This window comes from Raphanus sativus, chromosome 5, assembly GCF_000801105.2.
Source record: "Raphanus sativus cultivar WK10039 chromosome 5, ASM80110v3, whole genome shotgun sequence".
Classification (NCBI taxonomy): domain Eukaryota; kingdom Viridiplantae; phylum Streptophyta; class Magnoliopsida; order Brassicales; family Brassicaceae; genus Raphanus; species Raphanus sativus.
In genome coordinates this window covers 25,596,100-25,610,020 of record NC_079515.1, presented here as the reverse complement: position 1 = coordinate 25,610,020, position 13,921 = coordinate 25,596,100, and the positions used below count along the sequence as shown (strand labels likewise).

Here is a 13,921-nt window from a genome sequence, read left to right as displayed (position 1 = left end):
GGTACAGCGAAACCAAGTCGGGTTCATCAAAGGGAGACTATTATGTGAAATTGTTCTTCTTGCGTCTGAATTGGTTTCCGATTTCAACACTCCAGGTGACACTTCTAGAGGCTGCTTGCAAATAGATATCACCAAGGCTTATGACAACGTCGATTGGTCCTTCCTCTTGAATGTTTTGGAGGCTTTCAATTTGCCCGAAGTCTTTATTCTTTGGATCAGGACTGGTATTACATCGCCTCATTATTCTGTAGCTTTCAACGGGGAGCTAGTTGGGTTTTTCCCAGGGGAAAAAGGTCTTCGTCAAGGTGATCCTATCTCCTCCTCCCTCTTTGTTATAGCTATGGATATTTTGTCTAAGAACCTAGACTCTGCTGCTCGTGATCATCTGTTCGGTACTCATCCAAAAGGTCGTTATCCTCTCATCACTCATCTTTGTTTTGCGGATGACATGCTCATTTTCTTTGATGGTAGTGAAGAATCGATAGCTGCTATTATCAATGTTCTCAATTCGTTTTTATATGGGATCGGGCCTCGGCTTAAATCTTGCAAAGACTGGTCTTTTTAGAGATGGTCGGAACACACAGGCTACTAAGGAGTTGGCAGAACGTTTTGGTGTTACTCCAGGGTCTTTACCTGTTCGGTATCTGGGCGTACCTTTGATGCCTAATAGGATCACTAAGCTCGACTACCAGCCTTTGGTTGATAGAGTCAGAAAAAAGATATCTTCTTGGACAGTTCGCCATTTGTCGTTTGCGGGGAGACTTACTTTGATTCAGTCTGTTCTATATGGTATGTTCAACTTCTGGGCATCAATCTTTCAACTTCCCAAAGGATGCATAGATGCTGTGGAGCACTTGTGCAATGCATTTCTTTGGAGTGGAGGAACGGACTCAGCTAGAGGAGCAAAGGTTTCGTGGGAGTCCGTATGCACCCCCAAATCCGCGGGTGGTCTCGGTCTGCGCAGATTAGAAGCTTCTAATATTGTCTTCGGTTTGAAGCTCATCTGGTTACTCTTTGCAGCGACCGGATCGTTATGGGTAGCTTGGATCAATGAACATCTACTGGCTGATGATGGTACTATATGGACTGCGATTTTGAAAATTCAGGATCTTCTATCTGGAGACGATTGATGAAGCTCAGGCCTGTAGCTCGTCCATTTGTTTCATGTCAGATAAACTCCGGTTCTCAGGCTTTCTTTTGGCACGATGACTGGACGGGTCTAGGCCCGCTGAGCACCGTTGCGGGGCCAGATGGTCCACGAGTATTAGGCATTTCTTCTACAGCGCGCGTCTCAGAAGTTATATCAGGGGATTCTTGGCTTCTTCCGAGAGGTCGTCACCCGATTATTCAGCTTATTAAGGCTTGTCTTCCCGCCAATCCTCCTGATCTGTCATCGGATCTTCCTGATGCCTTTCTTTGGAGGAACAACCCGAATACAGTACCTGGTCGTTTTTCTGCTTCGAAGACGTGGGAGACCTTACATCCCTCTCCTCCTACTGTCCCTTGGCACAAGACAATTTGGTTTAAAACCAGAATTCCCAGCATGCCTTTCTATCGTGGGTGGCAACCCTCAATAGACTCCCAACGAGAGACAGGCTGCAGCAGTGGGAATGAATGTTCCTACAACTTGTCTTCTTTGTAATGCCTCCGATGAGAGCCGAGATCATGTTTTCTTTCAGTGTTCCTATTCCCAAGAGGTCTGGACCAGATTCTTCAGTGCTCCTACTTTCTCACCTCCGCAAGGCTATGAGAGCATTATCTCTTGGTTACCTTCCGCAGCAGGTAACTCGATGCTCAGAGATATTTGCTACTTGTTATTTCAGGCTATTTTATATGTGATGTGGAAGGAAAGAAATGGGAGATTGCATGCTTCGACTGCGAACCATCTCGGGTACTGATCAGAGAGATCACTGGTATTATAAAAAGCTAAATTGTTTGGTTTGGATCGTATGAGAGGTGTTTCTCGGCGCCAACGACTGCAGCACTCTTCAACAACTCACGACTCATATCTTCAACTCTGGTTTCACCACTTTGACTCCTAGCAGAGCTCTCCAACAAGGAATTCAATTCACTGCAATCCTGTTTCACATGTGTTTCTTATATTTATAGTTAGCCTCCAATCTGTTGTCGTTTTATTATTTGCTTCAGCTCTTGTTCAAAACATTGTCCTTGTTTTGGGATGGAATAAAGAATTGAGTACTTGCAAAAAAAAAAAAAAAAAAAAAAAAAAAGAGTTCATGGGAAGTTATGTATTCCATAGAATTTTCGTGTTTTCCGCCAGAATTCTACAATAGGTTCATCATTCCGGTGGCAACAATCAACAATTATGTTATCCTCTCACTCTCGTCATTGACATATGGGTATTCTACGGTTCCAAAACCCATATTTTTCCTTACAAATTTACTGCTAGTAAATACCATATGTCTTTTTTTGAGACACTAGTCTCTGTTTACCAATTAGTTTGATTGTATTGTATTTTTATGTATTGATGCTTTAATAGACAAATGTTTTTTTATAAGCAACTTATCTTGATGAGTAAATACTTAATCAAGTTACTGCCGAGTGGATTGCCTTTGTCCGAGGTACACCAAGCCTTTATCAGTACATATAACAGGAAACATGAACAAGGAAGACAATGTGTACTTAAAAGTATTCATTCTCTAAAAAGATACTTTGTACTGCTCATTCTCGAGTATCTGGCAGCCATGTTGATCCTTCCTATCTCTCAGAATATATTCACTGCTCATTCTCGAGTTCAGACAAGAATCAGCCTCAGCATACAAGATCATGGTCATATTATGGCACAATACACACAAAAAGAGCTGATAACCCTAACTAAAGGTAGGTGGTCCAGCTAGCGATGGAGGGGAAGAGAAGAAGAAGCGTAAACATTCCACATGACATAGTAGAAGAGATTCTGGTGGGTATAGTGTGGTTCGTGGGCAAGGAGGAGCTATCATATCAGTATCCTTGACCAGATCTGAGTCTGGAATCTTAGAGAGCTACCAAACTTAGCAAGAGCTGTATGTGTCCCCGAAATAAAATCACAAAAATAGTCTTTTGTCATACCTGAAGAATATACCATACTGAAACAAGCAAGTACTGCGTAACGAGCTAAATACGCCTCCTATAATCCAACTTGAATCGAAAGAAGTCAAATCAAGGTAAAGCGAAAGGGTAGGTTCTGAAGATGTAAAAGAAGCAGAAGAGAGAAGTTTCGGGCCTTTGTATAGCACTATAACTAGAGCACCAGATATAGATACTATTGTGCCAATGACTTTAGCCTGAGTAGCAGAGCTCTTTAACACTATCCGTGTAATCCTTCACGAGTCACCAAAGGAAGCACAAACACTTAACGTTAACACTATCAGACTTTATCTGTGTACAATACTTTCCCTAGAGAGAATCCAAAGAGAACAAGGTGGAACCTGAATAGTAGCTATTATCATTATATCTTACAAGAATAAATTGATCATACATGTCTAAGGGCAAGAGCTTTTGATATGGTTTCTGGTTATCTGGCTTTTACATTTTACGAGACTATACTCAATTTTACGAGACTATGTTTATATATTACATTTTACGAGACTATGTTTATAAGTTTTTTTTTTGAAAAATGGCATAACTATGTGTATAAGTTAAAAGGTAAAAAGTGTGACAAGACAAATTATTATACTAAAAATGAAAGAAAATTAAATACAAACTAATAACAAGTACAACACAAATTATAACACTATTAAATTCTATATATATTTTATAAAATATTATATATATGTCTAATATGTATATATATATAAATGTTACACAAAATATATATAATATTATATACACATATTATATATACCATATATTATTAATTGAAATTTGACAAATCAATTTCCGCCCTTTAGGGCGGGTCCTAATATAGTTGTTTAGTTACAACTTACAAGTGGGTCGGGACCTTAGACCAACTCCGCATGAAAATTGTAAATTAATTTCCCAAAAAGACACCTTTAATAATTTGAAAAAAGAAGCAATCATATCGTTAATTTCCTTTTATAAAGTACAATCCAGTTAAAAAAACAGAGACGACTACTCAAAATCACGGAGCCACCACCACCACCACCACCATAGAGAATTCTCTTACAAAGAAAAATGGAACCAACAGCCGCGTCTGGAAACGGCCGAGACGCAGTTGTGGTGAAAGGTTACAGTTTCGACGATTCAGCAGCAGCAGATCAGACAAACGATTACCAGATGAAGGTAAAGAAAAGCAAAAGCGCTTCAAGCGCGGGGTCTAGAAGCTGGAGTTTCAGCGATCCAGAGACGCGGAGGAAGAGGAGAGTCGCTGGCTATAAGGTTTACTCCGTTGAACAGAAGATGAAGGGATCCATTAGAAAGAGCTTCAAGTGGTTCAAAGATGTTATCGGTATTTCTTGAAATAATATCCTCCTTCACTTTCTTTTTATTTCAATATTATATAATATGTAAAACCCAATCAACGAATCTCTTTCTTGCTGAGTGTGTTAAATATCTTGCAAAAACTATATATAAGAATCTCTAGTGAGTTTTTTAATTTTCTAGTGAGTTTTTTAATTTTAGTGTACACTTATTCCCACAAAGAACATTCTACAGTCACTTTGTTTGTTTAATGGATCAACTATGATGTGTTTGGTGGACGTTGTATCACTTGATGCTGCGCTTGTACCACTCATACACCTATATCGGCTTGTTGAATCATCCCAACATCATTGGCACTATCATTTGCTAGCCTGGTTACCTAGAAAACATAGATAAACCAACATAAGTGGTTCAAATCAACAATCAGAAGCTATTATTAGGACTTGTGGTGCATCAGTCTTACAAAGTGCTTTCTGCTTGGGAGAGACACGTCCAACTGCTAGTGCAAGTAATTGATACTAAATATCATCCTCCAAAGCAATATGTAAGTGTCTTCCCATCAATGATCAAAGCAAACGCTGCATGTGAATGTTTCTCTAGTTTGATCATCTGTGAAGCTATTTATGTTCTGCATTTATGAAGTCACTTAGTCTACTTAGTATCTATTTTAAAAATCCTGAGTATTATCAGCAACATAGAAGAACAACGCACCCTATGCGTCTTCATCTAATATCTTGAGACTAGCTTGGGTCACGTTGCAGAACATAAGTATCAGTTTATACAGGTAGCTCAAAATGGTATGCGAAAAGTTGATTAATGTTTCTCATTTTATATAACTTTCACTCCTTAATTAAACATGAAATGCTGATGATAATTATTTACAAGAGAGTCATGTGAATAATATGAAATATATGTTAAGTTTTTAACAAAGTCTAGTTAAGGAATAATTAATTAAGGGGCACAGTGGCATCTCCAACCCTCAGGTTGGTAATTAGCATAATGAGTAGAGAGGTTAGGAACTGAAGAAATGGAAGGGACTTGGATTGCTTCACATGGCTCGCATCCATAGCATTTCTTCTCACAATTTGGTGGCTTTGATCCTATTCTTCTCTTCTCCATCTCTCCTATCTCTGTTTTCTCATTTGGCTTCAATATAGGTGGTCTCCTAGAGTTGTATTCTGCCGCCTGTGGGCTTAATATCCCTGCATATCCAATATTCTCACTCGGTTTAGTCACTATACTTTAGTGGTTTAGCCAAACGGTTTAGACTCTCTAATAAGTCATTAATTTTCTTAAAAGGTAAAAGCAGTTGTAGATTCAACCTAATCTTGTTTTGCAAACAGAAACCAAACAATGTATTTTCTTCACGCTTGAATATCCACATGTATGATTAGCATTATATGCATACATAGTAATGGTTTGATTAGTAGACTCGGAAAGATTAAAAAAAAAAGAAAAAATCAAACCTGGATGAAAAGAAACATGACTGGAAGCAGTAGGTCTGCTTGTTGCACACACCCAGCTCACTACTTGTATCAACGCCATTATAGCCACATACCACTTTCTTATTTCTCCCATTCTCATGATGAAGATAACTTGATGGTTTCTCATGATAAAGATAACTTGATGATGATAATGGCTTTATATAGAAAGCCTGAAAGAGGTAAAGAGGAAGAAGAAGGATACTGAGATCTAAAAGAAGCTTGTGGGTTTTCTTAGGCCTAGTGCCTACAAGATAGGCAAGGTTGTTGCGTATGGGACAAGTCAAGCAAATTTTTTTTACCAATCTATTAACTCTTGCCTTCTGATTAAAAAACTCAAACCGGTTAACCTATGAGCATGTTTTCTCGTTTTCTTCTCAAGTTTTTTGAATCTTTGGGATTTTACAACTCATTAATGGAACATTTTTTCTGACATTACCGGGTACATGAAGTAAATATTTGAATCAGAAAACAGTTAAGAGAGAGAGAGAGAGAGAGAGAGAGAGTCTTTCGTTTGTCTTGCATAGACTGCAGAGCCATTTTTTTAGCTCTATGGCCTCGTTTCCATTACTAGCAATAAAAGAAATAAACTAGTAGAAATAGGGTTATTTTCTTTATAGTACACCGTACACATGTTCAGTGACAAGAGTTATATTCATGCTGCAAGCGTAGGCAGAAGGCTTGGCTTGATGGTGTCAGATCCAATAAATGATGGAAATGGATAGTTTATAGTTTAGGATAATGCCAAGCTCACAGCCTCACACGGAGTCTGAAACGTTACTCTAGTTATTTTTTCATAAATGTTGCTTCCTCTTCAGGTTATAGTCGTGTCAGTTTGTAGGATAAGTTCACACTCTTCATATTAAGTGTTCGTCGTCCTTGTACACATATAACTAAGCACGTATGCGTGGAAGATGTATGTAAAATGTAACCGAGCGTCATGTAGAAAATCTTATTCCTTGGTGTAAAGTAGCCATTTAAAAAGGAGTTGAGATTGTTGAAAAACAAAAGATAATGGTGATCTTTAAAATTATGAATTTCACTTCCGACTCCGAGATTCAACACAACAGTACATCTATCGTTGTTATTGATGAGATCGAAGTTTCAGATTTTTTAGGCTGGAAAGACGCAAGGAAGATACTTATCCGGCCTAATCTGATAGATTCATAGAAAGGACTAAAGAGAGATATTCTAGGCCGTGACTCTGTGACGCCCTTTTGCTATTCTCCGAGCTATGACTCTCCGTCCACCTTTGGTTGCTTTGCTGTTCATATTCAAGACATTCACTAATCCAATGAGTTAACAGTTTGGTCGGTCAAACACCATGCACAAACGAAGAGTGCTACATAACGAAATCCTCCAATGTGAATGAGAAAGAGCAATGATTTTTTTTTTCATACGAATAGAAACAAGGACTCTATTCATGGACTAAAATAAGAGACATACCGGGCAAAGAATCCATGGTTACGTTTGCGCCTGATAGTGCTAGGTTGGAATGTCCTCTTGGGAAATAGAAGCAATGGCTCGCTTGATGGATCGACTACATCACCAAGTCCAAAGATAATTAGGCAGTCATCAAGTACTTCCACTAGCAGTAAATTGGACAATAACAAGAATAAACAACCTAAAGGTTCTGTCTTTAATCTTTTTTCTACTGTGTGAGCACATGAGCAAGTAAGATAACTTTCTCATTCCAATCAAAGATCAAATCTTTAGAAACAGAACAATGATCAGGACCAGACTAATGCTCAAATCATCATAATCATCATGTACCCTAACAATCATTGTAAGAGAGCAGAGAAGTACAGTACCTTCTGGTAAGAAGAAGTCGAGCGAAGGAAGACCAGAAGGGTGAAGAAACCCACGTTCCGTTAATTCCTGAAGCGTAGCACTTTCGCTTAGCGAGTTCTGTAGAATCGTCAACGACGGGAAAAAACACGGCGGGAGTTCTTGTCGCCGCTGAGGAGCTATCTGCTGAAACGATCTCAGATTGTTCTGCACAAGGTTTGTCGTTGGCTTCGATAGAAAACGATTCATTAGCGAAGCTCCAGACCTGATTAGGGTTTTGGCAGCCATTGTCTTCTCCGAGATTACTGCAATTGATCTCTGAGCTCACCTCACTATCTCTCTCTCTCTCTCTCTCTCTCTCTCTCTCTCTCTTTCTCTTCGAAGACGAAATCTAGATGGGCTTTGGGCCGGAAGGCCCAGTTTAATAAGCAAACATACGATTAAATGGTAGTAGCATTATGGTAATTTATCAAGATATTAGAAGGGCCTCTTTTGGGCCTCATTTCTAACTTGGTTAAAACCGTCGATGTACATAAATAAATCATAGTAATAATTTATAAATAGTATGACGTTGAAAAACGATCTGACCCCACTACAGTCGTCAACGAGAAGCACTCGGACGGTGTAACCTCCACGTTGTCGCTATGCCGGAGCTGATCACACCGCCCAACTTTAGCAAAAGGTGAAGAGGCGGCTAAGTGGATCCCACTAAAACTTGGGCTTTTGTGTGGGACCCATCACTGTCCAGCCACACATCAGTGTGTATATGCTGCCCTGCCCACGTGGGTCCCAATTTCTCTTTTTAGACGACTAATGTAATGAGTATATCATAATTTCTTTGATTTAAAGTGATTTTTTACCTGAAATTGTTCTTTTCCTCAAGCTGGGAATTATTAATGAATTAAGATTTTATCTAATTTTTGTAGGTAATACTACTTTATTATTTTAAGAAGAAAGTTAACTGGACCTGAACTTATAAATTAATCGGTAAATATTGGGGTAAAAAAAATAAAGTACTATAAATTATAAAAGGTAGAGATATTCGTTGTAAAAATTAAAAAAAAAAAAATCAATTTCTGGCATTTTTTTATTGGTTGTTGTCAAATAAAGAAAGAAGGTCGTATGGTATGACCTTAACCAGAACCAGTCGTCTTAAAGCAGCGGTACTGCTGCATCATAAGCCCTCTCGACTTCCCTTCTTCAGATCTCTGTCCCTCTTCTTTCATCACTCTGTCTGATCTGAGGCATCGTTGTGCGACAATGGGTATTTTTACTTATACATCTCTATCTCTCTCTGCTGCTCCATTAATGTTCCTGATCTCGTGGATCCGTTTTTCTCTTTTTGATCTGATCAGTTTTCGTTTTTTTTTGTGCTGATCCATAAAGCGTTATTCGTTTTCGATTTCAGTTTGTTTTGTAAGCTCTGTAGTTTAGGGTTTGTTTATCTGATCTATCTGCTGTATATCTCTTTGCTCACAAGGTGTTAGATGAGTGTCAATGGTTATCTAGAGGTTGGATTTGCTTGGTTAATATCGAAATTTAGGATCTTATAATTGAAAAAAATCTGAAATTTGGTTAGGGGTTTTTCTGGGTTTAAAGTAAAAGTCTAAACTTTGAAGTAGTCCTGTATCGAGTACATGCAAGACTAGGTTTCAGATTCAGCTGTTTTACATGCGGGAAAGATCTTGATTTGTTCAGAGACGGTCTGATCTTTACATGTACGTAGTTTGCTTATTTTGTTGTATTGTAATAAATGCAGATGCGGCCTGCTCTACCCAGCTTATCGATGGAGATGGTACCTTTAATGTTTCCGGGGTTGATAATTTTATCAAGGAGGTTAAACTGGAAGAATGTGGTCTTTCCTATGCGGTTGTATCCATCATGGGTCCTCAGAGTAGTGGTATGTAATGCAAAAGCTTTTTGCTTCTTCTGGATCCTTGTGTTTGGGCTGATTTTGAAGTTATTATTATGGTTGGATTTGCAGGGAAGAGTACGCTCTTGAATCATTTGTTTGGAACGAACTTTAGAGAAATGGATGCTTTTAGAGGAAGGCATGTCCTGCTCTTTGTGGGAAGAATGCTTTGCTTTTAATTTAAGATGATACTTCAACCCTTGAGTTTCCTTGTTTTCAGGTCCCAGACGACTAAGGGTATCTGGATTGCTAGATGCGCTGGTATTGAGCCTTGCACCGTTGTGATGGATTTGGAGGGTACTGATGGGAGAGAGCGTGGAGAGGTGTGTAGCCTCGCTCCTTGTCATATATGGGTCTTTGCTTTCTTTTTTTTTATCAAGCACCAGTTAATATAATCTTACTTTGAGCTTTTGCACTGATTTTAAGTGACCTTGATGAAGTTTGACTTGTAATGGTTAGAGTCTAAACTTGGTTTCTCGCGCTGTGTGAATTTTAGTGAGCCCACACAAAAAAAAAATCTTTATATATGAAGAAGTATGTCAGTACAGAATCGCTTACTTACGTACAGTTTCCTTTTTTTTGGCTGTTAGGATGATACTGCTTTCGAGAAACAGAGTGCTCTATTTGCACTTGCTGTTTCAGACATAGTTCTCATAAACATGTAAGTTGTTTTTCTGTACTCTACTTTCTTCTATAGATAGCAAGACATTCTTTTCTGTCTCTATCTTATAACAAACTGGCTCTCGGATGTATAATGCAGGTGGTGTCATGATATTGGTCGGGAGCAAGCAGCAAATAAACCTCTTTTGAAGACTGTATTCCAGGTAAGTGTCTGCATTCTTCTTATCAGGATGAGTTATCGCTGATCTGATTCTTAACACTATTCGCTTTTCCTGTTACATGCGATCAGGTTATGATGAGGTTATTTAGTCCGCGGAAAACGACTTTGATGTTTGTCATAAGAGATAAAACACGGGTATGTATTTGTGTTTCTGCATATAGTTAGTGGTAGCTTGCACTTTGTTATTTCTTTTCTTCTTCATTCTGTTTTGTGGATTATAAGTTGTGGGTGAATATTTGCAGACACCATTGGAAAATTTAGAACCAGTGCTAAGGGAAGACATTCAAAAGGTAAAATAATGAGACAGTCTTTAGTTTTTCTGTTTGTTTGACTATGTAATCCCTTATACCTTATATCTTGTCTTTAAATGCAGATCTGGGATGCAGTCCCCAAGCCTCAAGCACACAAAGAAACTCCACTTAGTGATTTCTTCAATGTGCGTTTGCTTTACCATTTTATAAGACTTAGTATCACTCTTCTTTTGCTAGGATCAAGGAATGAAGCTGTTTCTTGTGTGACAGGTTGAAGTAATTGCTCTCAATAGTTATGAAGAAAAGGAAGAGCTATTCCTAGAGCAGGTTCATTCGAATTTTAGGATAACTCCAGGGTTACCTTAGTATTTTACTAAACAGATGGTTTTGTATTTGATACTAATGCTTTTCCAATATATTTTTTTGGTAAATGAAAGGTTGCTAGTTTGAGACAACGGTTCTTCCACTCTGTCGCACCTGGCGGGCTTGCTGGTGATAGACGAGGAGTTGTCCCTGCTAATGCGTTTGCTTTTAGCGCAAAACAGATGTGGCAAGTCATCAAAGACAACAAAGACTTGGACCTCCCAGCCCACAAGGTAATTTTGCTTGCTAAAGGCTCTCCCCCATGACCCGTCATTGTTCCTTCTTGTCCTGTTATTTATATGCTGCCTATATGCGCAGGTCATGGTAGCAACTGTGCGATGCGAGGAAATTGCCAATGAAAAGTTTGCTAGTTTTATTGCGAATGAGGTGAATTTTCTTAATACTGTCTTTACGTTTTATCCTACTCAGTGACTTCGTCGTTAATATTTAACATTGTATAGAATTGGCGTGAACTGGAAGAAGCTGTACAGTCTGGTCCTGTTTCTGGATTTGGAAAAAAGCTGAGCTCAATCCTCCAGTCTTGCTTATCAGAGTAAGAATTTCGTGCTGAATTGTCCTATACAGTTTTCTTGTGTTCCGGCTTTATTGAATTATAGTTTTCTTATGCAATTATTAGATTCTAGAACAGTAGGAATTTCCTTTTCATGTGTGTCCTAATGGTTGTCATAGGTATGACACAGAAGCAACATACTTTGAAGAAGGTGTAAGATCATCCAAGAGACAACAGCTGCAAGAAAAATTATTGCAAGTAATGCATATACTCTTAACTTGTGACTGTTATACTCGTGTTTTGTGCAATCACTGCGTCACCTGGAAAAATGCAGACTGACATCGTTGTAAAGATTAGATACCTATTATTAGGCAGTCATTTTCTTATTGTCCTATGCAGTTTGTTCAACCAACTTTCCATGACTTGCTTGGACATTTGAGATCTGGAGCACTTGAAAATTTCAAGGATGCTTTTGAGAAAGCCTTGAATGCTGGAGAAGGCTTTTCATCATCAGCGGATGTATGCGCTCAGTCTTGCGTGTCTAATTTTGATAAAGGATGTGAAGGTATAGCTTATTGTTGTTGTCACTGGTAAAAATATTGTGATGTGTAGGATAAGTACTAAAGATATCCGACATTAATTCGAATCACTGAAAAAATGTTTTGTTGCAGAGGCGGTTATTGAACAAGCAGAATGGGATACATCTAAAACTCGGGAAAAGCTTCAGCGTGACATTGAAGCCCATATCTCTTCTGTACGTACTGCAAAGCTGTCTGAACTGACTACTCTGTATGAGGTAAATAGAATTCTTAAGCAGAATAAAGCCTTACAGGTGTCAACATCTCTCTGGACTTCCTAATGGATAATCGTCATCGCAGTCAAAACTAAACGTAGCATTATCTGGACCGGTGGAAGCTCTTTTGGATGGAGCTAATGATGAAACATGGCCAGCAATAAGAAAGCTACTCAAACGAGAAGGAGAATTGGCTGTCTATGGTCTATCCGACGCATTATCTGGATTCGACATGGACGAAGAAACACGGAATAAAATGCTCACTGACCTTGAGAACTATGCACGTGGTATTGTTGAAACCAAGGCTAAGGAAGAGGCTGGAAGAGCGTTGATGCGCATGAAGGATAGGTGACACCATTATACTACTTTGTCATTATTCATAGCTTCCGTCTTGTATACAGCTTTCTGATTAAACAAATTTCTATCCAGGTTTACTACAATCTTCAGCCATGATTCTGATTCAATGCCACGCATTTGGACTGGAAAGGAGGATATCAGAGCAATCACCAAAATGGCTCGTTCTGCAGTATGAACCCTATCTTATAGCTCTGATTCTTTGACTCTTATCAAAAAATTCTCCAGATTTTGATGTTACACCCTTGTTCTTTTTTTTCAATAGTCATTGAAGCTGCTGTCTGTTATGGCTGTTATCCGCTTGGATGATGAACTCGACAATATTGAGAAGACACTGACTCTCGCTCTGGTTAATTCTACAAATAACAATGCTACTAGCAAGAGCATCAGCACAATTGATTCACTCGCTTCAAGCACTTGGGAGCAGGTGACTTAAACCTCACTCAGTGTTTATAAGGAAAAATAATATGGTCTTACCTTCTTATTGCTCGATGTCTATTCTTACCTTCTTATTTATCAGGTTGCACTAGAAAAGACGTTGATCACACCTGTACAGTGTAAATCACTGTGGAGACAATTCAAAAACGAAACAGAGTATACTGTTACACAGGCTATTTCTGCACAGGTACGCTGATGATTATTAAATGTTATAAAGATATGTTATTAGAACTCTCTTTTTTCTCGCTTGGTGGTTCACAAGCTATAACACACTACAAAGTTTTAGAGGTTTAAATCTGAATAGAGTTGCATTGTATTTCAGGAAGCTAACCGACGGAATAACAACTGGTTGCCACCTCCATGGGCAATCCTTGCATTGGTCGTTCTTGGATTTAATGAATTTATGACTCTCTTAAGGTTCTCTTTACTCATTCTTTTGAATTGACTCTGTTTTTTCGTATAAAGGAGCTTCTCTCCACTCACCTCTCCCTTTCTTCTCTTGTGGCAGAAATCCTCTATGGCTCGGTGTTCTTTTCGTCGGATACCTTGTTTCCAAAGCCTTGTGGGTGCAGTTAAATATCTCAGGAGAGTTCAGCAATGGAGCGGTATGAGCTAGCTTTCCAACATCCTTAGTTCCACTGTTCTTCAGTTTATTCTCATTTATAATCTCTCTGAAATGCAAATGTTCATCTTTGATCAACAACAGCTACCTGGACTCCTTTCTTTGTCAACCAAGTTCCTTCCAACGGTCATGAATCTCCTTAAGAAACTCGCTGAAGAAGGACAAGCTCCATCCACAAATACCAACC

At 38.7% G+C, this 13,921-nt stretch overlaps 5 protein-coding genes across 5 annotated transcripts; 3 read left to right on the top strand and 2 right to left on the bottom strand.

Annotated features, from left to right (window-relative positions):
* The first annotated feature begins 1,129 nt into the window (after positions 1–1,129).
* On the top strand, positions 1,130–1,642 carry LOC130494947 (uncharacterized). The gene has a single exon (XM_056985804.1). It carries the CDS (start codon positions 1,130–1,132, stop codon positions 1,640–1,642), a length of 513 nt encoding a protein of 170 aa, XP_056841784.1.
* Positions 1,643–4,011: 2,369 nt separating this feature from the next.
* Positions 4,012–4,555, top strand: LOC108830450 (uncharacterized). The gene has a single exon (XM_018604047.2). The coding sequence runs from the start codon at positions 4,135–4,137 to the stop codon at positions 4,417–4,419; it is 285 nt and encodes a 94-aa protein (XP_018459549.1). The 5' UTR covers positions 4,012–4,134; the 3' UTR covers positions 4,420–4,555.
* Positions 4,556–5,177: 622 nt separating this feature from the next.
* Positions 5,178–6,171, bottom strand: LOC108830455 (EPIDERMAL PATTERNING FACTOR-like protein 3). Its single transcript, XM_018604053.2, has 2 exons — positions 5,847–6,171; positions 5,178–5,582 (listed from the first exon to the last, which is right to left on the bottom strand). The coding sequence occupies exons 1-2, from the start codon at positions 5,989–5,991 to the stop codon at positions 5,332–5,334; spliced, it is 396 nt and encodes a 131-aa protein (XP_018459555.2). The 5' UTR covers positions 5,992–6,171; the 3' UTR covers positions 5,178–5,331.
* Positions 6,172–6,782: 611 nt separating this feature from the next.
* Positions 6,783–8,013, bottom strand: LOC130512324 (uncharacterized). Its single transcript, XM_057010171.1, has 3 exons — positions 7,673–8,013; positions 7,308–7,401; positions 6,783–7,125 (listed from the first exon to the last, which is right to left on the bottom strand). The coding sequence occupies exons 1-3, from the start codon at positions 7,935–7,937 to the stop codon at positions 7,053–7,055; spliced, it is 432 nt and encodes a 143-aa protein (XP_056866151.1). The 5' UTR covers positions 7,938–8,013; the 3' UTR covers positions 6,783–7,052.
* Positions 8,014–8,756: 743 nt separating this feature from the next.
* Positions 8,757–13,921, top strand: LOC130495174 (protein ROOT HAIR DEFECTIVE 3-like; the record flags this gene model as incomplete). The annotated part of the gene is given in 23 exon segments (XM_056986440.1): positions 8,757–8,913; positions 9,409–9,549; positions 9,634–9,700; positions 9,782–9,884; positions 10,152–10,222; positions 10,322–10,385; positions 10,472–10,537; positions 10,645–10,692; positions 10,776–10,838; positions 10,924–10,980; positions 11,091–11,249; positions 11,335–11,403; positions 11,478–11,569; positions 11,707–11,785; positions 11,927–12,092; positions 12,199–12,323; positions 12,406–12,668; positions 12,750–12,846; positions 12,940–13,101; positions 13,195–13,299; positions 13,435–13,529; positions 13,621–13,717; positions 13,819–13,921. Coding segments are annotated over 23 exon segments (2,296 nt in total), but the record flags the coding sequence as incomplete, so codon positions are not given.

Coding starts and splice junctions, on each gene's coding strand:
- LOC130494947 (XM_056985804.1), top strand. CDS start 1,130: ATGAAGCTCAGGCCTGTAGCTCGTCCATTTGTTTCATGTCAGATAAAC.
- LOC108830450 (XM_018604047.2), top strand. CDS start 4,135: ATGGAACCAACAGCCGCGTCTGGAAACGGCCGAGACGCAGTTGTGGTG.
- LOC108830455 (XM_018604053.2), bottom strand. CDS start 5,991: ATGAGAAACCATCAAGTTATCTTCATCATGAGAATGGGAGAAATAAGA. Junction 5,583..5,846: donor TCATGTTTCTTTTCATCCAG/GTTTGATTTTTT, acceptor TTGGATATGCAG/GGATATTAAGCCCACAGGCG.
- LOC130512324 (XM_057010171.1), bottom strand. CDS start 7,937: ATGGCTGCCAAAACCCTAATCAGGTCTGGAGCTTCGCTAATGAATCGT. Junction 7,402..7,672: donor CGACTTCTTCTTACCAGAAG/GTACTGTACTTC, acceptor TTGGTGATGTAG/TCGATCCATCAAGCGAGCCA. Junction 7,126..7,307: donor AACCATGGATTCTTTGCCCG/GTATGTCTCTTA, acceptor GAATATGAACAG/CAAAGCAACCAAAGGTGGAC.